This window comes from Falco cherrug, chromosome 8, assembly GCF_023634085.1.
Source record: "Falco cherrug isolate bFalChe1 chromosome 8, bFalChe1.pri, whole genome shotgun sequence".
Classification (NCBI taxonomy): domain Eukaryota; kingdom Metazoa; phylum Chordata; class Aves; order Falconiformes; family Falconidae; genus Falco; species Falco cherrug.
Window position 1 is genome coordinate 28,553,865 of NC_073704.1, and position 24,060 is coordinate 28,577,924.

Here is a 24,060-nt window from a genome sequence, read left to right on the forward strand (position 1 = left end):
CAGTGGGACTCTGTGCACTACAGCAATAATTATTTTCTGCAGCTTTTTCTCTGCATACATTCCCTTTTTAATGACTTTTGGAGTCCATATCCTTATGAAAGATTTAAAGGGAATTTAAAACTGTCCCCTCTGTCTTCGTATCTCTGATTACCTCCGAGAGAGTTCTCAGCAAGGGGTCACACAAATCCACATTCTGTTTTCAAACAACATCTAGCATTCACATGTAAACATCATCCTTCTCAGTTTTCTACCAGAATGAATACCGCTCTGAGACCCATGGGTACAATGGGTATCTTCAGCTCCAGTCATGGACTCAGAATCCAGGACCCATATCTAGAGTAACATCTCCCAGACCTACAAATCTACACACTTTATACTAACATCAACCTCCATCCCTTACTCCTCAGGAGACACTGAAGTCTTAGTTTGAGTTTTATACTGAAACCAGAGGTTAAATGATATACAGGGGAAAAAATATTCCAGGTTTCTTATTGCTTTCTATAATTCAGATGGCAAACAGCTGAGCTCCTCTGTGATGGCCTGTATCACCAACTGACTTAGAGAAAAAGTTTTGGAAGTCCTGCCACCATTCTGTTTTCTTCTTCCCAGAAATGAAAAATAATGGCTAACCAAGTGTCATACTTCTGTGGCATTCCCAGTATGGTCAGTCTGCCAAGACACATGATATGGGAATGGAGATGGGACGAGGCAAGGTTATATTAGAAATGCTGAAAAAAAGCATGTATGAAAGACTACTGTAATAGGAAAGATTTATAGCAGTAACTTCAGATACCATTTGAGAAGTATTTCACAGTTCATCCTGTGCCAGTATTTCTCTTGGTGACACATACGCACACAAACCACTGGAGGAGATGCTACAATCAAAATCAAAATAATCCAAGTGGATTTGTCTTATTGGCAGATCAGAGTCTTGTGCAGCTCTCTGTAGAGAATGCAAGATAACAAGATTAGGGATGAAAAATAAGATACTGTATAAATGCAGAAAAGCAAGCATGAGAGACACCTGAGGGTAGTTGTGGATGATTTCACTAAGCCCTGTGTTTGCCAACAAGAATGAGCAAAGTAAGCTGTGGGATATTTACAACCAATATATATGTGTATATAGCACACAGAAGGGCTCTGGTTGCAGTGCCTCCAAAGTGCTGTTTCAGGGCTCTTGCTTGTTCTTTGACATACAGTGTGTCAACGTGTTGGGGTAGGCATGTGTGTGCTTATAAATATTCATACGAATCTGCTTGTTTCCTATTCTGCTGTAGTAACTTTCCCACCCAGCAGGAAGAAAGTTACACGGATTTTTGACAAACATTTGTATCTGTTTATTTTCCTTAATAGTTAATTGTATTCTAGGCAATTGTACATTTGTAGCCATTCTTAATTATCAGAACTGATTTATATATTAATTTTTATAAATATGATACAATATGCTAAATATTTTATCCTACAACAATTCCTCCTTAAAAACAAAAAAACCTAGCATATTTTCTAAAAGAAACTAGTTACATCTAAGGAGAACCAAAAAACATGTCCTTGTATCTTGTGAAAATTTTAACCTTGAATGCTTGTTTATTATCATTCCATTCCTCTCCCACTCCACTCCAAAACAGAACATAAATTGAAGTAATAAATAAAAAGTTTGCAAAATAAGATAGGTTTTGATTCAGATCATTGGAAGATAAAAGGAACAATTAAAATATTAATTCAATAAACTGAATATCTTCAATGTTATGTCAAAACATCCTTTGACAACTTTCTGTGGCTTGACTGAGTCAGCATTTTTGAGCAGGAAAAATGCAATTAAAGCAGTACAAGCCATTCTTCCTACTTCTGAAAAGTATGCAGGAAGATCCAACAGAAGCTGGGGCACGAAGCAAGTCGGTAATTTGTTCAAGCCCAGACAAGAAATCTCTCTTTTCTTCTTAATGATGTCCTTGTCCAGCTGGCTTACTAGCTGCAGTAATTTAAAATCCTTACTACTGCGTAAGACAACCATAAAGTTTTCACAGAGAGAAGTCTGTAGACAGCATATGTATGCCTTAGATTTAACTGCAAATTCTTCTAAAACATTCTAATTCCATGAGTTCAAAATTTAGTATCTGACTTTTTTCAGATGAAGTGTTAAATGCAGCAAGTCTCACAGACAAGCTCAGGCCCTGCTTCATAAAGAGTCAGTAGAAGAGATGTAAACAACTCTCAAAAGTCCAGAAAAACACATTATATTCTACTAGTTCTGTAGAAGTTTTTAATATATTTTTGAGCATGAACATCTGAAAGCTGTCACATAACCCACATATATATAAAAACCTATATTCATTTGTAGGTACATGTTTGTATATAAACACAGATATGTACACAGAAATGTTTATATACATATACACACTTATACTTGTGTGCAAATATAAAAGCATTCAAAGGAAACATGAATCACCTTTGGATGCCAGGTTCTACAAGATTTTGGACCTCATGGCTTGGAAGAAAGGATTTCCCAGAGACAAATAAGCAATAGATATAGAGGAGAGGTGCCAGGCTGAAGCAGATAAAACCAAATTCTGCTGTCCGAGCTGCTCATTCAGCCCGAGCATAAGCAAAACTGATCTGCAGTTCCAGATGAAATTATGTATTTTCTTTCTTTTAACGGGGGCTGTTTCTGTTCGGAAGGTGATTCTCCTGAAATCAGGAGTACTTCCAGTGTTTCCCATTATTAGTCTTATATCAAAAGACCCTCACCTCAGTATCCCTTCTCTTTCTGCTTTATGTAGATTTTTACCATAAACAAACATTTCCCATCTGGTCAACCACCTCTAATAGAAGAGAGGCAGGATTGTATTTATCAGCATGAAATAGAGTGGTTGAAGACTGTATTTAACCTTGAGGAAGAGTAACAAGATTTGGACACAGGCTGGACTGCAGAAAGCCAGGGGAGTCTATAGTGGGAAGTCTGAAGGACTCAGAGGACAGCGATACAGCACTTAAAAGTGATGAGAATAAGAGCAATGGTGGGAGGAAGAGAAGCTCACCTTTTGGATTCTTTGACTTGGAGACACAAATTAGTCATTGAATCAGAGGGTTGAACAGAATAAGCAAGAGGAAAGGGGAAAAAAAAAAAAAAAAAAAAAAAGGAGGTCAGTACAGTGTGACTGAAGACTAGTTGAAAGCTAGTGAGCAAACTGACTAAATGGTGGAGACAGAAATCAGGGCACATGGCCTGTGTGAAAAGGTCCTTCTGGATGTAATCTTTCTTCTACCAGAAACAGCAGCAAGCTCTTGAGCAGAGGGCTCAAAAGGTGTAAGGGTAACTAATCATGTCCCTTTATAGGCAACTACTTTGGTGTTCTTAAAATGGAATATAATCAGTAGAGAGTCTACCCCTCCTTACACCACAGAAAAATTTCTTTGCATGAAATTTATAATAAAACAGGGAGATTTTAATCATAGCAGATACCAATAAAAAGACACTGTGATGAGCTGAAGGTATTGCAGAGCACCAGGGTCTCACTAGCCATCATTAAATGACAAATGATAGAAAGTCACAAAGTAGAGAAATTCTTGGAAAAGATTGCATGCAAGAGTCAAATTCCTAATGACATCTTAAAAACATTTTATAAGCAGATTAAACAGAATATTGAAGTTATGCAATCTTAGAAAATTATTCCCTCCACAAAACAAAAAAAAAAAAAAAAGAGTACAATAAAGGCAATAATAAAACATGAAAGTGGAAATGAATGGACTTCATTGGGAAACTGTTTGATTCTACCACCTCATTTCTGGTTTTATTTTAGTAATTGTAAAGAAATGCGTTTCTACAAAAGCAACAACATCTAAAATACCATGCCCTGTACAAAGAGCTGAAAATAGGCACACAATTTTTTTTTCTGTTAAGATGTCATATATAGGTAAACACACACACATAAGTCAGTAGAAAGATCTGGACACACCTATTGAAAATTAGATTTCAAGTGTTGCATTTACAACAGGAAATTGTGAACTGAGTAGTCAGCAGAATTGAGGAGCAGACTATTTTGAGGATTTGATGTCTCATCGTCAGGGCTGAGCATTCTTTATTTGATTTTATTCCATCATCTAAATGTTATTTCCTCCACCTTGGAAAGAAAAAAAAAGTTAAATTCCCCTAAAAGAAGAGGAAAGGGGAGAATTTATTTTCATCAGCTCTATATACTTTTCAATTAAGAGGAGTCTATTAAGAGGTATAAATATTTTTCTTCTAGTTGAACCATTCTGGCTTGTGGTATTGTATACTGGAACGTTTGGCTTCTGAAATGAGTACTCTGTATGTTCACTGTTTACATTGCTTAAGTGTGCTATTGCTTTTCTGAACAATATGCTAAGAATTAAATCCTCTGGACTCAACTGAAACATGTTTATACTGTAAAACCTAACCTCAATAGTCCTAATGAGATTCTGTAGCCATTTGCTTTTCAACTACAAAAGCAGTATTTAAATGTTAAATAAACAGAGCATCAGGTACAGAAACATAATGTGATCTGAAAAATGAAGATAATTTCCCCACAGATTCTTAGAAACAGCACTAAAAGTGCTTTCTCTCTTGTTCTTTCATCAAAACTGACCAACAACCTTAGAAAACTATTCAGCCATTTCTAGGAGACATTCACCTGAGACAAATCCTTTACTGACCTGTAAAATACCAATGTTCTTCTCTATTCAGAAAGGTCTTTTTTATTACCTTACTTATTTGAGACACTTGATTCTGCCAGCATTTCAATATTTGAGAGGCTCAGCTTTTAACCTATCTGAAATGATACCACAACACTGAAGCAGCTTCACGTTGCAGCCTGCCAGATCTCAGGTCTTTGACAACTTTGTGTTACTGAAGTTGCTTTATTCAGAAAAAAGAAGTAAAGGGCAAAGCTAGAGAAGAGCAGCAGAGAGCAGCCACTACTGACTCTGTTGCTATGAGGAGAGGGAAGACTGAAAACAGTAGTTAGTGCAGATGGGAAGGTCCAAACTCACAAAGGAGATGTTCCTATTTCTTGCCTGTTTGCACCTCAACCTGCTCCATCAGCAGCCACCAATTTTCCAAAGCTCTGGCAGAGATGAAATAGACATGACTTCCTATTCTGAATTACCCTTGAATCTTTTAATTAAACCTTTCCTTCCCCCCAGGGAAGCTTAATCAAAAATACAACCCATCAAGTCACTGACTTAACACAGGCAGATTTGCTCTAAGCCTTGTTCATTTGCATAGCTGATGACTGTTTCACTTTGGTTTGATCTTCTTGGTCACTTCAGTGAATGAAGTGAGGCTATGCATTATGTGCTGTTTATTCATAATTCTTACACTGAGTATAAGCATAAGATTTATTTGCTACTGTATGCAAGAATGTTACAGGAAGCAGTTTTTAATCACTGACAAATTCTATCATGGAGTGGGATAATCCTGATTGCACTTGGCTTTAAACATACTAGTACTAGCCTCAGACTTTTTCTTTGGTACTCTGCCTTAATGAAATAAACGGACTTACTGATTAATGCAGTGCTCTGGAGTATCATGAATGACTGCTACCTTTTTTCATATACTTACGCTCAAAAGTAGGTTATGGACATGGGAAGGAGGAGGAGTTTTCCATCACTATTACTTCCTAGTTGAAGAAAATCTACAGATATACATAGATCATGGATATCTAAGAATTAAACTTTGCTACCTTCAGTATCAGCTTAAGTGAGTGTCCTATTTCTTAGTTTAGGGCTAAAAAAAACCTTTTCATTCCTTGGGGGCTGAGGGATTGGTTTACTAGTCTCAGACTAGGACAGTCTGCCTGTTCTCATCAAACTGTTTCCGCAAAGTCATCAAAGACTCCACTAGTCACTGACATGCCTACAAACATGCTGAAGCAGCAGAAGATGCATTTGCACTTGTATGTATTCCTCAGAGCTGAGACTTGGCTGTTTTCATCACTGGCATGAAGAGATCCTCCCACTAGGATGAAGACCTTGTACTTCACGCTTACTAACACAGAAAACCCGTTCCTATCCTGAAGGAGTCTAAATCAATTACCCTTCTCTGTGCATCTCATGGAAGGGATGAACAGGCATTTCCAGCTGTGAACTGTTTTTCTCCCTGCCTGAACAGTGAATTAAGTGCCTGTCTTGGAATTCACAAAGCTTAGGCTGATCATGACTTTATAGATTCGCTCTAAATTTCCTCTAAGCTAAGATTATAGTTTCCCTTAATGTAAGAAATAAAAAGGAATAACCCTTCTCCTGTGCAGTTCTTTTGGCTATCTCAGGACACTTGTTTATAGTCATATTTAGCTGGTTGTTATTCTTCAACTTAACATGAATGTACCATTTCCATCACGCAATTATAGTTTAGCACCAGTGCAGGCAGCTTGGTGCAAACTCACATACCTTTGTAGGGAGATGCCAGATAGCTCTACCCACATGTCCTATAGAAATGACTGGAATGTTACAGTGTTCAAGAAGTGTTTTGTTTTCCTGGGTCACAGCCAACCAGCCCCTAGTTCTCCCACTGAAGACTTCATAGTTGTAGATTTACACAAAGATCCTAAAAGTTGTCGCATACAGACCCCTACAAAAAGCACCAGGGAGAACCAACACAATCACAATGGTTTAGAAACTCCATTATTTATTGATGCAGTCAGTACTTTTGAAAGAAGTGTGTTAATAGCATTATCACTTACATTAAGTTACTGCCTAGCATAAGGGCCTCTTTCTTTAACCCCTGTTGTTAGGGGTAAGTCTGTATACACTAGTAGATATGAACATTTAGCCCTCATGAGACAAACCTGGTAAACTCAAGCTCAAAGCAATTAAACACATCACCTGATGGTGCCTAGGAAAACTTTCCAAAAGTCAAGCATCAAACCCAAGCCTTTCAAATTTGAAGATGGTGCCTCTCCCCTAACACCCACACTTTCATCCTAACACTTAGGGTTTTATGTTAATTTTCATATGCTACATTTTTCAGTGCAGCAGAAAAACAGATAATTGCACTTGTAATTGTGGTGTTCCCTTGTAAAGTCTGTCAGGTGTTAGAATACTGACCCCAGTGCCTGTGCTAATTAGATGAAGTTGCAGAAAAAGAGGCACTATAAATCAGATGCCACTAAGGAAGGTGGGAGGGAGGAGTGTGTGAGAGAAATAAAGGGTAGGAGGAAAATCTGTTCTGTTACAGCTCTGACTCACTGTCTGCTTGTAATCAAAGAAAGGTTGTCAAATTGGGACTTCCTTATTTAATTCACAGAAGTCATTGATGTCCAGACCCAGTGACAGAATTGGTGAGATTTGGATCAAGCCTGTCAGAGCAAGTGAAGTAACTTGCATTTCCTGTGAATGGGATGAGTCATGGCAGTTGATACCTCCTTCCATAAGCTAAAGTGGAAAATTACTTATGATTTAGTGACCAGCTTTTTTCTATCCTGCTAAGGTCTCAAGAAAGTAGGCAGCTTCTTTCATATTGGTTGACCTCGCCCAACAAAGCCAACCACAGCTCCTGAGCAAAAGTACAGATGAAAAGCGTATCTCCATTGGTTATCTGAAAAACAGTCTGGGCTTTTGCAATGACTCGCTGATGAATGTGGGTGTGTAAAGGCGTTTGTAATCCAAACTCATAATGATGCAGTAAATAGGCTGCTTCGAGGCATGCGCAGCAGATTTCAAAAGGAGAATAGCTTATAATTTGCAAGAAAAAAGTTAATGTTGTAGTTAAAGTGTCTAATGTTAGTCGGTCTTAGGGAAATTTAGAATTCAGGAATGACTGACAATACTACTTTTCAGCCTGATTCAGTTCACCCTTTTCTCCCCATAATACCTGGTTCCAGCCTATACGCTTCACATGAATGGCAAAGTCAACTGTTAAATTTTTTTATGGCTTTCCTAGAGCACAGAAATCATACAGTAGCTCACCACGGGGAAACTGGGCCAGAAAACAAATTAAATTACTCCAATGCATTTTGTTAGAGCAGAGAAATAGGGATGGGAAAAAATGTGGGATTTAGTTTCTTTAAAGGTATCGGTGTGGACTTTTATACATTGTTATGAGCAACCTCACGTATCAAATGCTACTAACAAAAAGCTAGCTGTATTTTTTCCAGGCTGGAATAAGCTTTCATCTGTCCAGCCAGAAGCACCAGCAGTGTGAGCTCATACCTGCCTAGGAGACAGACAACCAAGTACCTTTGGACTATCAGCTTTTCAGAACATTTAAAATACCTTCTGTAATGTTTGTAAGAAATTATTATCTCAGTGTAATCCTATGTGTTATAGCAGCTAGACTCACCTCAAGAGAACAGGAGGACCCAGGAAACAGAACAACTGTTGGTAAAAAAAATGCAAAAGGGTGTGCAACTTTAACTTATTATATTGTCAATAAGTTGGATATATGGTTGGCATAGAATATGACAAAAGAGCAGGCCAACACACTCTCATATGATATACTCAAAAGGAGCAGCAACAATCGGGGAAACGAACAGTTCTTTGTACTGACAGGTACAAACATCTTGTATCGCATACATTGCTGGACAGCTTTTGAGGAAAATAAACTTCACAGGAGAACAGTAACAAGGATTTGTACACTGGATGAACTGATTTCTGGGGAAAAGATTATTTGAAATTCAAGTTGGAGTGACTCCATTCTCAGGAAGTTTAGACCAGGTTCCATATGAACTGAATATGCATAAGAATTCAGTGAATAACTGTCCAAGAATAATGAGAATTAATATTGCATATAAGATGAGTACTGCAGTTAAGAGGCAGAGCTGGGGAAAAGGGAATTTGATAATCTATAAATATTTGAATGCTGCAGCTACATCTGATTGAAATTCATCAAATGTTCATCTTCTTTTCCAAACAAAGTGTCTCTGAAAAATGCCATAGCTGCTTAATCTTGCTCAGGGCTGCTGAAGGAGGTTCTTCCTCTAAAATTACAACACAAACTATTTTGATACAAAATTTAAAAATAATAAAATACCCATGAACCAATCCCTCTGAATTTTGGGGGGCAGGTAGGAGGAAATCCAATGGTACTGTTCTGTCTGTGTAAGGTTTCTCTTCTCCCTTCTCTCTGCTGCTCTGCTTAGCGTCCACATAAGCAGTTGCACCAAGGGTAGGGCAGCCGATGGGTGAAAAGCCCACCTAGAATCCAACACATCCAAGTTCATATTCTGTTTTTTTTCAGAGAACTTCCTAGATAGCTTTAAACAAAACTCTTTAGCTCCTCTGAAGCACCAGTCTCTGTAGAGGTGCTGATTCTACCCCTCCTGCTGACATGATCATCCAGGAGCAGACAGGCAGATGCCCATCGGGATTATCTGAACACACAGCATCCTGCATGTTCCACATGTGCTCTGGCTAGGAGAGGTTCACTGTGGTCATCTTCACAGACATGTAGAGACCACAGGAAAATCATGAACCCTTACAGCTACTAAAAAAAGTATCTATAATTACTCATAGAGGTAATTTCCCCAGGATTATTTAGAATAGCGGGTACATGACGTGCTCCCAAGGCCAGCTTTAGAGCACCATATCCTGTGAACAGAAGCTCCCTCTCCATTTTGCTTGCTATTCCAATTGGGTTTAGCTTACCCTCTGCACCACAGAGAATGAGTGCTCCTTAGCTTATAATCCTGTGGGGCAAGCATTTCTCATAATCTATTAAATATTTAGACCTTCATATAGCAAGTAATGCTGCTAACTTGTTTGACTTAAATTATACCCCACTGGCAAATCAAATTAGAGAAGATTTGAGTAAATCTACCTTTTAAAACAAAAGCTGATTTTCTCCGTGTTCAGCCATTTGTGGGATTAACTTTTTTAATGGGTTCTTATGTGCACAGTGGTTTTGTTTTCATGGATACTAGAAGAGGATGAATTATTCATCAAGGGGAAAAAAATCTACAACATGCATTTTCATAGCATATTTAGTTCCTTTTGTCCTCTTCATAATCAATTCTGGTTACAAATGAATGTGTTACTCTTAATGGTGCACTGATAACTCACTTGGACCATTCATTCAGACCTCCTCACTGAGTGCCTTAGGAAGCTGTCACTAGCAATGGGAAACTGGGAGAAGATCCATTGCGACCTCCCCTCTTTTCCCTACAAAGAATAGACTAAATCTCCTGCTCTTTTCCTTATCTATAATTTTATAGACACCCCACCTATTCTGCAGTACAAAAAAAAAAAAGCAGTTTCCCCTCTTGCTCCAGTGATAAGTTTGAATGGAGGGAAGGAAGAAAATGGCCTTATTAATGTTCAGTAGGTTGTTTTTATGACCTAGGAGGACAGAGAGCAATGGCTCATGGTATCTACATCAGAAGTGGGGGCAATTTAGGCCCAGACATATAGAGACATCACAGAACTAATATGGGAACGACTACAGCTATGTCACTGGTGACATCGATCACAAGGTATTTGTCTCTGTTCCTGGACTGCTGACAAGCTGTCATCAGTGAAGAACCATTGTCATCAAGGAACAATGCCTCACCACTTAGAGCAGAAGTAAATGGAACTTGCCAATTCTAATCCAGGCAGTACAGCATTTATCAACTCCTTATTGCCCAGCTGGGAACAAAGAGAGGATTCTACCCATTTTAAAATTATTATTATTATTTACTACTATATTGGCAACACAGTGCACTGAATAGTTTTAGAAGAAAAATTTATGCTCCAGAATTCCTAAGGGCCAACACTCAATCCTTCTCAATACACACAATAAAATAGAGAATGAAAACACATTTATTTCCTTTCTAGTCCAACCGCTGCTGTGCCACAATGGTTAGTATTGAATACTATTCTGTTTCAAGCGTTGGAGCTCTATGCTAAACTCCAATTGCCAATGTCAAAAGGGAAGCATTCCCCAGAATGATACCACAGTTATTCTCTGCAGTTTCCACTGCTGTGGTTGTTGCTGAATATCTTGAGTATTTCTGGGTACCGGGCTGAAAGGAGTACAGTGTGTCCCACTACAATTCTGTGCTCTTTCATCCTATAAAGATCACACAGATCCCAGGCAATTAACAGTTTGCAAAAGAGTACATTAACACCAGACACTAAAAACCTTTTATAGTCTAGAATGGCATTGAATGAGCAATTACAAAGTTAGCTTTTCGTTGTTATTGCTCTTAGGAATCCATGTAACAGTGATACTCATCAAGAATACCCTCTAACCTCAAATCTGGAGTTGTGTTGTCCAGCATGGAAACAGTGTTGGCATATTATAAGCTAAAAATCAGACACATTGCACCAGTGATGACTATGACAAAAGGAAGTCACAGAGACTTTTCCCAGGAAGCCCCCAAGACCTACGTCCAACTGATCAGTAACCCAACTTCCATGGTCAGGAATCTGGACTTCCCTGCCCAATACAAGCACACCAACAGAATCCTGGAGCTGAAATGCCTCCATATGTCAAATCACAGTGATGTTGATGAATGTTACTTTAAAATTAGTTACTGAACTGTCGCAGCACTCTCCAAACTAGCCAGCTGCAACGAGGTCTTTTACCAGCTTCATGCCAGTCCCTCTGCTGCCTTCTCCTCACACAGGGCAGGCACTCTCTTTCTGCTCCTTCCTCAGCTGCTCTCTCTTTGTTGGCTGCCCAACCTCTTAACAGAACCAGCCACAGCTGCACCTTATCTACGTCAGCCACACCACCCCCCAAGCCAGCCCACAGCTGTATATTATTAATGTTAATTAGCCCAGCTTCATTCCTCTACACTTAAGTAATCAACACTCATGACAGAACAGAAACTGTTGAGCTGCCATTATCCAAAGCCAGTTTCAAACAGAGTCAAACTGAGGGAAAAATCTACTAGTTCACTTAAAAGCCCATTTGCACCCTAGTTCCCTAGAAACTTCCTCCCATCCGCAACACACTGCCACACAGGGGTCCGATTCCAAGCCTGTCTCCTCTCTATGATTTGCCACACGCATAGGATGAGGACAAGAGTTACACTGGTATGCTGGCACTGATACAGAGGAGACTAAGGAACTAGTGTCACTTCTGCCACGTGAATCATTACTTCATGTTTGATATTTCTTTCTAACACTAAAACCTTCTTCTCAGTCAGAAAAATCCCCAAATACATATACAGCATCTAAAAAAAAATAATAAGTTGAACAAGCGTCTCTCTTCCAAAATTATTTGCACTGACAACTTCTGCCATGGAAGAAAGAAACCTTTTGTCCCAGGTGCCCACAAACTCATCACATCCTGTTGCCCTGCCCTGCCTGTAGCACACTTCTGTTATTTTAGGGTTATTCAATGCCTATGCAGGTTGAGACCTCTAGGGTTGCACTACAGAGGTTGAACACTGGTGAGGTCTTTATTATGGTAGAGAAACACTGGAGAAAATAAGAGCTACCATTACCTAGAAGACCACTTTGTCTCTCTAACTGAAAATAAGATACAGAGCTCAAAGTACTACAATTGTACATTCAAAAAAGTCAACTTAGCAGGCTTTTAATTCACAGGTTATAAAATAAAATAATTGAAACAACCAGTATTCTAATACCCATTTATATATAAATAGGTAGGTTCATACAGATTTCCACTGCTTTATTCAGAACCTGTGTTGATATCTCTGAGCACAAACTTCTGTAGGAAATGGACCAAGTTACCCATGTTCCAGTATGCATTTGTAAGAACGTAGAGAAAGAGCTAGTACCATGCAGAGGCAAAACAGCTAGAAAAATGTGGTTTCCTCTCCTGGAATACAGATCAGGCAAGATCCTTCATGGCATTTACAAATGGCTTCATGCTCTCTCTTTTACTAGGCTACTTTATTTTTGCAGCAAATACCAGCTAAAATATGAAATATTTTCTGCATATATATATATTTAGAAGAGCAGTTATATCACAACACTATGAACTAGCAATTTTTTTTAACTGCTTAACAGAGTGGATAATTAAAAATAAATAAATCAATGTTTTGACATATCTTTTTTTCCTCTAGATTCTATACTGCATTGTTTTCATAATTTAAAACATCATCAGTTGCACTGATCCAGTGAACAGATGGAATTATCAGCCCACAAGAATCTGCACAGGGCGATTAGAAAATTCAGAGACAAGATTAATACAAGGAAATTAATTTTCAATGATATCAGTCCAGCACTGTATACAAAAATTCTTATTTTCCTCTGACTCTACAGAGACATGCTAATAGGTCTACTGATGCTTTCTGCTTTACCAAGTGATGCTTTCAGAGTCTCCAGGAACTGCCTGGAATTTTAAACCTTCATTACATCAGGACTGTACTATTCTTTCCCCTCTTTATTGGTTTGAGTAGAGGGAGTTTAGTTAGGAATGGGGGGGGGGGGGGGGGGGAAGACCATGTCTCTTAAAGACACTTTAGTGACAGCAGAAAGAAAACAGTCACACATTTCTACCAGGTTTTTTTCTCTTTTTCACCCTCCCTTTCTGCATAGACCCAGAAGAAAGATGTCCAGAAAGAATCACATCCACGTCCTACCAATGGGATGCAAATGTAGCCCTTCTATCAGTAAGGCCGCACCAGCCTGAAAAAGTGAATGCTACAGAACCAGAATACCTTTCCCCCCAATTCTGGGGATGGGAAAACCTAGCAGAGTCCTTTTTTTAAAAAAAAAAAAAAAAAAGCCAAACGCACAGCGGGCAACCTGGTGCTCTATATAGGCAACCCACTCCCTTGAGCACTTGATACTACTCTGGAGGCTGCTAGGCTCAAGGAAAGCAGATGCATATAGCAAGCCCCTGTCATGTGTGATGCTGGCAGATATACCTGCAGTTCTGTGTTTCTCCCATTCTCGACTCTTTCAGAGCAGGGAGTGGGGTAAGACAGTAATTCAAGTTTACCAAGTGAGCTGAAACCTGACATATCTATAGAAAATGCATTTGGGGGGCTAAAAATAAATAAATGCCATCCCACACTCTCACTGCCTTTGGATTCTTAATCATTTCTGTATTAAGCTATCCAAACTCCACTTGCTTCAAATAGCAGCAGAGGAAGGGGAGGGAGGGGAACAGGAAACAGAGAGCAATCCATGAATTTACAAATTACTACATATAGGAGGGCACATATGAACGTGATTAACAGAGCACAGGGCATGATTGCACCATATGAGATCAACTCAATTGACCCCAAAGAACTGATTTTAGATATGTACAATCAATGCGAGAATCTATCTCCAGGCTTGCTTGCGATACTCTGCCTCAGTTTCCCATTGGTAAAAGAATTATTGCAGTGATTAAAAAATATTCATCAGTCCTCACTGGGGTGCTGGCAGAAGCCTGTACATGATATGTGCTGGGAGAACTTCACAAGTGTGTTGTTCTACCCAGAATAATCATATTTTTCCACTTGAAGCCTATACTTTGTACAAATGTACCAAGCACATTTGAAAACAATTTGTTCTTGCTGTTAATTTATACAAAAAATCCCACTGCATTGGCATGACATTAAGAGGGGGGGGAAGAAAAAAAAAAAAAAAAGAAAAAATAAATGTCCAAGAAGACAAAGTATTTGATACTGAGAGGATAATAACCCTGGATAGATTCCCAGGCTGGCGATGCCATCTGTCTAGTGGATGTAGAATCCAAGGACCACTGTAGTCCATGGTAAGACCGTCTTTAAGACTGATTCAAAGCCAAGGAGTGCTAGTTGAGTCAAACTGATTGAAAACTAGATAATGACAGACATGCAAGAAAGGCATTGATCAGCAGTGGGTCATTCACAGCCTTTCTCAGGAAATCTCATTATTCTGTTCCATCTCTTCATTGTTGCATCTGAAGGCATGAAAAAGCTATATGTATATGTTTTTTTCTCCCTGTATGGAACTAAAAGGAAGAAAGCATGTCTGAATACTAGTCTTTTGTAAAGACTATTTAAGTGCTGGAGTCAGAGGAAAAGCCAGAGATGTGTGTCTGATCCTCTTTACTCAGCCTGCAAGCAGATGAGCTGCAAACTGAAATCAGATGATCAATATTCTACTTATTTCAGCAGATCTCTTAAAAACTTAGCATTTCTGATGACATGGATAGAAAGGTCACCGTTTAAGAGACCTCTTGCCTTTACCACTGTTGACCCAGCAGCTCTCATTCATGCTGTTACAAGTCCCAAATACACCAACTGATTTTGATGGCCTCAAGTATCCAGAATCAATTTGCCTCCCATAAGTTTTCACATACTCTTGTTTGACTCCTGCAGTTAAAATAATTTACATCATTGCAGAGAATGACTAAAATCACAATGAGCATTTTTGTTGCCTAAAAAAAATAAAAAAGTTTCCTCATTGAACAAAATGTATGCTCTCTTCAATTATTTTTTATTATTATTTCAGGATAAAACGAAATAGACACACACTACCTATCTTTTAACTGAATAGAGTTATTTAAGACATCTCCTGTAAAGCCACATTTAAATGTACTGCAGAGTAGCAGACCATACTGTGACCATGTACTTCAATAAGAATTTCAATAGATCCGATTCTACCACAGAATGAATTTCTGCAGCTTCAACTGACAGTTATGACCAAGCCCAAGTGAAAGGTTTTGAAAGTCTCGTGACCAGGTAATAAGTGCTTGCGAACTGGGATAATAAGTGCTAGTGATTCTGTGGGAGGAAGAGGAGGCTGTGTTCAGGAATGGAAACATGTAATCATTTTGAGAATAACTTTTGCAACAGGAGTAAGAAGGTGCCACTTCTCCAGGAGGTGTTTTAATCTGCCACATCTTTCTGGCCATATGAGAAAAAGTCAGCCAAGAAAGATATAAATAAGGGGCCAGGGGGCATAATGTGTAAAATAACAGTAGGGAAAAATTCTAAGATACCCAACACCAAACCAGGTAGGTGGAGGATCACTAATGAGGAATGCTCCTGTGATTCTTTTCTGCAGCTGCAGGCTAGCCCTGAATTGCTATGTCTAAGTGGTTGGGGAACACATAAGTTCATTTCTCATTTTGTATTTTTCCTGTTTCCCTCTCCCTTCAACTGTAAAAATGAAGAAGAAAAAGGAGAAGAGAATCTGCACTCAAGACTGGAAATCTAGACTTAACAAAGCTACTAATGTTTCCATATCACAGAATATGCTGCTAAAGGGCAACTAATTTGTTATATGGCAGGCAAGGCTTTCTGTCTCCTTGTCTACCTGATAAATGTAGAAGTCTGTTCCCCCTGATATCGTGTGCAACACATTTCCAGTGTTACATATGTGGCTGTTTATTCATTTTCTAGCAATTAGTATCCTGGGGAGAAATTCTATTGCCACTCTATTTACCTAATGTAATAAAATACTGCAAAAAGCAAAGTGGGAGGAATGTCTTATATTTTACTAGCATTTGCTAATTTTGATCTTTCTAATGATGTCTACTGACCCCTAGCCTGTAGCTGCGTTTCAAAGCAGTTTCTTTAGCAATTCTTTGTTTAATTAAAAACTATTACCAAAGAGGGAATTGAGATCAAATATCTCAGTGGTAGGGAAGATTTTCACTTATTCAGGATTTTTTACTTTACAGAAACTAAATAAACCAGAAGAATAATTTTAAGAGTTTCCTAATTTAGAAGGAAAAAAACCAGACTGGATTAATGCCACATTAGATATTAATAAGAAAAGTAAGTTGCATTCTTCCTCCCAGAAGCATACTCCTATTCCACTGTAAATACTGTCCCCAGTTCTGCTCTTGTTCACAAAACCTGTCAGAAACAAGCCTACGGAAGCCACTGTAAATACACCAGTACAGGCATCTGAATGCGATTCCCTTGGCCAAACTGTTCAAACTGAGGAGGCACAGGAGCAATCCTTTTCCATTTGCACTTTGCTTTTCGAAAAGAAGGACCTCGGCAGCCTGTGCTGAAGCTTTCCATTTGCAGAATTTGGTAACTTCTTTTGGAAAGTTTACTGGGTACCTGGGAGCACAGTAATCCTTAAAAGCCACGGCACTTTCATATAGCTATTTAAATATACTTCAGGATACTACTTACAGGCACATAATACTCAATATTTTTGCCCATGTATAATCTTTCTTAGCCCGAAACTGAGGAAGCCTCCCTGAGCTCCAACACACAGAGATGATTTATTTAAGAAGGTGATGAATTTTCATACTGGATGCAATTATTGAGGTCCATATGCGCACACAGGTATCTTCACATGCGAATCTAACGAGGTTTCTAGGGAACTTGCCGCTATTACAGATTCACAGGCTCCTTCACTCAGCTCCTAAGAAAGCACTTACAGCTGATTCCATGCTAATTCATTGCTCAATGAATAAGTAAAATCTGTACAGTATAATAAAACCATTGATCATTACGCTTTAAAAAGATTGACTCCTAAATATTTAGGAAGCAGTGTGTATTCAATGGAAATGTTTATTGGCACTGGGAAATTAAACTGTCACCCATGAAATAGTAAAACTCATTAATGCAGAGTTTCTTTTTAAGTGTTAGGAATTAACTTTATGACTGCATCAGTAATGGCAAGCCTCAGCTTTAAATCGCCTGCCATTTAGTATTCGTGAACATTATTAAAACATATTAACCGTAATTTAATTGACTGGGAATTAAAAAAAAAAAGGGAGGGAGGGGGAGTAAGGGGAAGAAAAAAGGTCACGGCCTGCAGCGCAGCAGCTGGCTGGGGAGCGATGAGGCGGGCGGCACCCAGCACCGCGCATCCCGCACCCGCATCGGGCCGGGCCGCCGGCGGCAGGACGGAGCCGCGGCCCCGCGCCGCCGGCGGGGCAACAGCGCCCTCTAGCGCCCGCTGCGCTCCCGCGGCGCCGCCGCCCCAGCTCCGCCGACGGGCCGCGTCCGCGGGGGAGGCTGCGCACCGCGGGGCCCCGCTCCCCGCGGGATCGGCCGCCCCGTCCCCGCCCCGCCTCGCCTCCGTGCGGGGGCAGGACGCGGAGCATCTCCGGGCTCCCGGACCCACCAGCGCCGAAGGTCCCCGGCTGCACCGCGCTCGCCGAAGCGCCCGTAGAGCCGCCGCCGGTTCCCGCCCGCCGCGGCACTGCAAAGCCCAACAGCGAGGGAGGCTCCAGCCTGCGGGGACGGAGCTGGCTGGCACCGCCCGTAGGGCCGGCGGCGATACCTGGCAAACTTGCTCGGGGATCTCCCCAGGGCGGGGGAGCGAGCGGCGGCTTCCCACCCGGGATGCTGCAGGGGCAGCGGGGACGGCGAGAACGCCCCGGGACCCAGCCGCACCCGTGGGAACCGACGGCGCCCGCCGGCCCGGGGAAGACCCGCGGCGCCACCAACGCCGCTCCGCCAAGCCGGAGCGGGGCTGCGCCCCCAAACCCCGGCACCCCCGGACTCCTGCGGGCAGGCGCGGCCCCTCCAGCGCGGCAGGCAGGGGCGCCCGGCCCCGGCCCGTCCCAGCCGGCGGCGCGCAGCTGAGGCCGGGCGAGCGGCAGCAACACCGGCCGCAAAAACTGCGGCCAGCGGAGGGGCAGAAAACCGCGAGGGAAAACCCGCGAGCGGCTGTTGCGGGCTCCGGCGGCTCCCGTTCCCGTCCACGCCGGCAGGACGGTGCCGCGCAATCCCCCCCATCGGGCCCCAACTTGCCATTTCTAGGCTCCATCGGCCAGCCGGAGCCGGGCTAACTTTCTCAGAGGTCATGCTGCCTCAGCCTCCCGTCTCGGGGAGTTTTTTCCCCACGTCTTCCTCTCCCCCCGCCCCCGGCAACTCCTTGCGCTCCCGCTACTCACAATTTGTTGCGGTTAATCCCAGGTGCCACAAACTGAAGAGCAGCAGAGTGACGCCCCCGAGGGCTCGGGAATCCATGTTCGGCCCCGGAGGGGGAAGCCAGCCGCCCGCCCGTCTCCCCCGGTCCCTCTCTCAGCCTCTGCGCGCTCCCTCTTCCTCCGCGCATTTACTCCATCCAGCATCCAGGCGCTCCGGGGGAAGGGGAGCCGGGGCCGGCGGGGGGAACCTCCCTCCCCGCCCCCGGAGGAGCCGCTCCCGGGGCCGGCGGCGCGCCCCAGCCCAGCCCAGCCCGCTCCGGCGCCGCGGGAAGCCCCTCACGCGCTGCGGCGGGAAGCGGCGGCCGGGCGCTGGGCGCCTCCTTATAGGCGACAGCCGCGCGGCACCCCGCCCCCGCCCAGCCCCCCGCAAGTCACTCCTCCTCGCCTGCCAGGGAGGATCCTTATTGCAATCTTCACGCCTTGTTGATAAGCATCAGAGTCACGGAGTACATCAGATGCCTGGAGGAAAAAAAAATATTTAAATCTTCCTTTTTCTTCTTTTTTTTTTTCCCTTCCCTTCCCGCTCCTTTGGGTACCGCTGTGGCTGGAACGTTTTAAAGAGCCCCCAGCTCAGTTGTTTGTTTGCTTATAAATACATATGTTACACACACATACATAAAAGATACATTTATACCCCGGCATATACAGCGCTAGCACATCCCGACGAGCCCCAGCCCCGCCGCTCGGGGCCCGGCCTCACCCCCAGGGAGCGGGGATGGAGCCTCGGACGGGGCTGATGCTGGATCCGCTCGCTGGCGGCTGGCCCGGAGCCTCCCTGCCGAGCCCTCCTGGCAGGCGAGCGGCGGTGGCCCCGGGGGTCCCGGCGAGCTCTCGTTAGTGCCCCCCCGCCCCAAGAAGACGGCGGCCCCCGGCGCTGCGCACCGGACCAGACCTGCGCCCAAGGGCTGCACCGCCCTCCGCGCCGGCGGGGCGATGCTTCGCAAAACAGGATCTCATGACCGACCGGTTGATTTGATGACCCGACTGCTCAGCAGCGGAACAGGCCGGGGTTACCTTCCAGAGAAGGGGTACAGGGAAGCAGTTTAAAGACCATCCAGCCTTCCCTGGCGGTCTGCGGGCGGGCAGGCGCGGGCTCTGCGCCGGCACCTTGCGCCGTGCCCTGCCGCCTCCCCGCACGCCTGCACACACGGGAGGCAAACGCCCTTTCAGGAACTCTAGTTTAATCACTGCTGAGATCTAACCTTGTTGCTTTGCTGCGGCGTCACCCCACATCAATAGAGTGCTGCATCAAAGTCAGGTCTAAATTGCATTAGTGATTCCGCTGTAATCTGCAAGGAGAGTGTGTTTGGACCATTAAAGTCTTTGTAGGGGGAAAGTCACTGGTCCTCAGCTGTAATCCCTCACAATGGTGAGGAATAATCAGAAGTAATAGACTGTTCACCAAAGCCATCCTGACTTGCCAATGGAGAGTGGAGTTTTAAATTGCTGGCATGCTGTAAGCCTTATATTAAAAAGTAAGCAGGGTGGAGGAAAGACATCATGCTTAGCTATTAGGTACTATATCAAAGAGAAGTGTCAGGGGGACATCTTAGCTTTAAAGGAGTACTCGGCTAGGAAAGCAGAAGTCCACTTTTAAAAAATGACCTAATTATTTCACCTTCTGTTGTTACAAGTGACACAAGTGACACAAGGTTAAACAGGAAGGATAGCTGCCTAGCACCGAGACTTTCAGTCAGAGTCAAGAAAGGATTTAGTCAGACAAAACCAAGACTCAGGAGGAATGTAAAAGCCTAATGAGCTCTCAAAGTCTTTCATTTTTGGCTTTAAATACATCTGCACACACCAAGGTTTCATCTTTGCTCATGCAAAGATCTGACCCAGTTGCTCTATGCTTCATTTATGTCTGAGCCCAATGAGATTTCGGAAACTAGGGTGGGAGACCGTTCAAGGCGAACGCATCTACAGGAGGTGTCTGCCTTCCCTTCCCAAGACCTTGAAGGAGGTGTTCAACTAATCACCCAGGAGATGTTTGTGTAAGGGCACAGGAACCATCTTCTCTAGGCAGGCCCATTTCTGAAGGTAGTGAGCTCTGCTCACTTCCCTCGGTGGATGGGGAAAGAGAGCGTCTCACCTTCACGATTCCTGATCCTAGTCAGAAACATCTCATCTTCTCCATACCGATCATATATGAGACTCTGGCCCAGAAACTAAGAATTGTATTGCTTTGCTGCATTAGGCCAGGAGGCTAGAGTATTAAGAAAACTATGTTATTAAACTTGACTTTTTCAGGTGAGTAACTAAGCTTTAGAAGTGCTAGCAGTGCTTCCAGAACTAGCGCTTGAGTAAAGCTAAGCTGCAGAATTTATCAGTAAGCTTAAATACAGACTGGATTTGCTGGGCAGACACACAAGTCTTTGCGTGATCACAACTTTGCAACTATGTATTCTGAAATTAGCAGGGGAGTTCAGGAGGAGATTAGATATGGGGTGGGGTTTTTTTCATGCTTTCCTTTTAAAAACTAATTAAAATTAAATGGACTGTATTTCAAATATTTTCACTGTCTCTTTAAATTATCTGGCACACTGGTACACTTTTTAAGTGACTCACTGAACTAATTAGTGTCATGTTTATAGGAAAGCAGATGTGGAAATGAGCTATGTAGACTAATTAAAAGCTATAGTAAATATGAAGCCAGTCCTGCAATGCATCCCAGCGGTCACCAATATGGATCTGACTGCAAGATCTGGACCCCAGTTACACTGCTGGTTTTCAAATCACATTTGTGAAACACACAACTGCCATAAGCTCCATTGTATCATAAATGCCAGGCAGGTGCCTTAAGATTTGTGAATGTTTGGGTGCAGGAGCACTACAACTGAGAAGTTATGACCGGAGTGGAGGGCTACACAGCTGTTCATTGCAGGAAATTATGTAAATAATGTCATGTTTAAGGGCTTTTTGCCAGCAAGATTTTTATTAGAGTAAATTTATTAATCACTATTAAAGCTGTTCAGGCAAAAAGTGTGGCTTGTTCTCAGCCGCAGATCTGAGTACCCTGGGTTTGGGGAAAATTCAGTTCTTGATTTAGTTTTAGTGTGTCTGGACTTTATTCAAAATGACTGTGATGGTTGCCACTGAAGGCATTGCAAGCCTCGGCAATGACTGAAGGCTTTGTTACGCATGTAGTGATTACTCCTTTCTAACTCAGTGATAACTTCTTTCTAACTCTCCCCTTCACTGTGGCACATGTTTTCTCCTCCTTGATGAAAGCAAAGCTGACCTTTACAGTGAAGACCCCGAGGTCTTTCCTTTCAATTCCTGCCCCTTCTTTGACACATTTCCTTTACAGCCTTTTGCCAGTTACTTGACGTTCACTCCCTGTTGGTTAAACAAGGGAAACACATACTGTCTCATCTCATACAGATAGCAGGAGGACAAATATCCTCATGTCTCGCACATGTTCAGACTCTGTAGTCATGGTGATTGTATGAGCACCTTTATCATTTCAGAGGCAACATAGATCATGATTATGTCATCTGGGACTGTATGGAAGGGGCATTAGTTCTACGTGAGACAGCCTAACATGGGCATTCAGTTATACTCCTCCCCAATGGCAGCTGAGAGCCCATATTAATACTGCTCAGGACACAAGCGGTACAGACCTGCATGATGGGGAGAGGAAGATGAGCAGAGTTAGACCAGTAGCTGTTCCTATCACAGTCTTTCTGGCTTTACAGTGCAAGCAACAACTCGCTGAAATTCAGCATTTAAGTTTTCAGCCCCAGTGTCCTACCCAAGTTGTTCTACCAGTTTGGAGCTTTGTTATTTGAGCAGAAGGAAACATTTTCAGGAATGAGATAAGAGTGCAAATAGGAGAGCAACAGAAGCACATGAACGAATAACAAAGAGCAGGAAAAGCTGTCTGCCACCAGGGAAATATGGGTACACAGTTTTGAAGGAGAAAGCTTTTTTATTTAAATGTTTATCTGAGGAGGTAAGTTTATCTGTAATCAGATAAACTTGTCTTTCCTAGAGTCAGTAAACAGCATTAGTACTGCTATAGCCTGTGTTGAGTTTGCCACTAGAAGCAATAACAGTTTAGCCCAGGAATTCAATCAATCCAGCTGTTTGGGTAAGTACAGCTGGAAGATTTGTGTTTGACCCCAACCATACAGCTTTCAGGGGAGCAGAATAGCTTTATGTATATGAATTTTGAAGAGCATATACTACCACAAACTTTATTGTACAGGGCTTTTGGATCACATATTGCTATTTCCTGTTGATAACTAGAAATTTATCTGAAGAAGATCATGTTTCTCATAAAAAAACCCAAAACTAAAGGTCATGTCAAAAAAAAGGTTTTAAAATTATTTTTATTTTTCCCTTAGAGTTCCCCTCTATGAAAAGAAAGGACTCATTCATTGAAGAGAATATATGGGGAGCTTTGATAAAACACATCAACCCCAACCAGGTGAGTGTTAACAGCAGGCTGCTCATTATCCTTGGATAGTTCCACAGCATACGTAAGTCTAGAGGATAAGAAAATTTAATGATCTGCTGGGATAATCTGATGGCCAGTAGCATTTTTGAGATGCACGCTGAGATTAGGGTAAAAGAAATCAGATGTTAAGCTGTGCAGTGATTATTGGAAGACAAAGAACTAAAATCACCTCTTCCTCCCCCCTGCCTTTCCCTATAATATTTTACCACTGTCTGCTGCTATGAAAGGAGATGCTTGTGTCAATCATGGCCAGATACAGCTACCAGAGTTAATAGATCAAAAGATCAATAACCCAACTAAGCAACAGTACAAATGGCTATAGCTACAAATTACCTAGGGACTTCAATGGGCCTTATATGGGACACACTCCTCCCTGGTCTAATTCATTGAATGCTGCAGATCAGGACAGTCACAGGTGTGACAGAGGGCGCTGTCCATGTTCGGCTCTCTCTGCTGGTTCCCCAGCAAATACAGTGGTGAGCTCCAGCTGGGCCAACCACAGTTGTCCCCGAGTGATACAGTATTTTTACTAAAATGCAGTGTCATCCTGGCATATTTATTGTCCCAGAAGCAGCTGACTACCGGTGTCCCATAAGAGGATGGACTTCATGAGGTGTTGGCATAAATGCAAAAGCCATTCCTGTGATCTTATCAACTACAAACATCCCTAAAGAGGGATGTAAAGATACACAAACTAAACAATGCAGTTCCCCTCCTCCCTGTTTTGAAGTCACACAAATTAGAATGAAGAAACCCCTAAAAGGTCCCTGAACAGTTAGGTGTCACAGGATGGATGTAATCCTTGGAGAACAGCTGACTAACTAATGGGAACATACTGTAATAAGAACTATGAGTCCCAGCTGAGGTC

At 42.3% G+C, this 24,060-nt stretch overlaps 1 protein-coding gene across 2 annotated transcripts in view; it reads right to left on the bottom strand.

Moving 5' to 3' along the window:
* CNTNAP5 (contactin associated protein family member 5) overlaps positions 1-19,171 on the bottom strand; it is a 296,748-nt gene extending 277,577 nt beyond the window's left edge. Inside the window, exon 1 of one of the 2 annotated variants that reach the window (XR_003559721.2) lies at positions 18,695-19,007. Coding sequence is in view for 1 of the 2 variants with exons in the window: in XM_027804376.2 (XP_027660177.1) it covers positions 18,695-18,770 (76 nt within the window). In the remaining variant the exon portion in view is untranslated. Of the gene's footprint in view, positions 1-18,694 lie in introns of both variants that reach the window. The other variant, XM_027804376.2, reaches the window with a different exon arrangement.
* Positions 19,172-24,060: the final 4,889 nt, after the last annotated feature.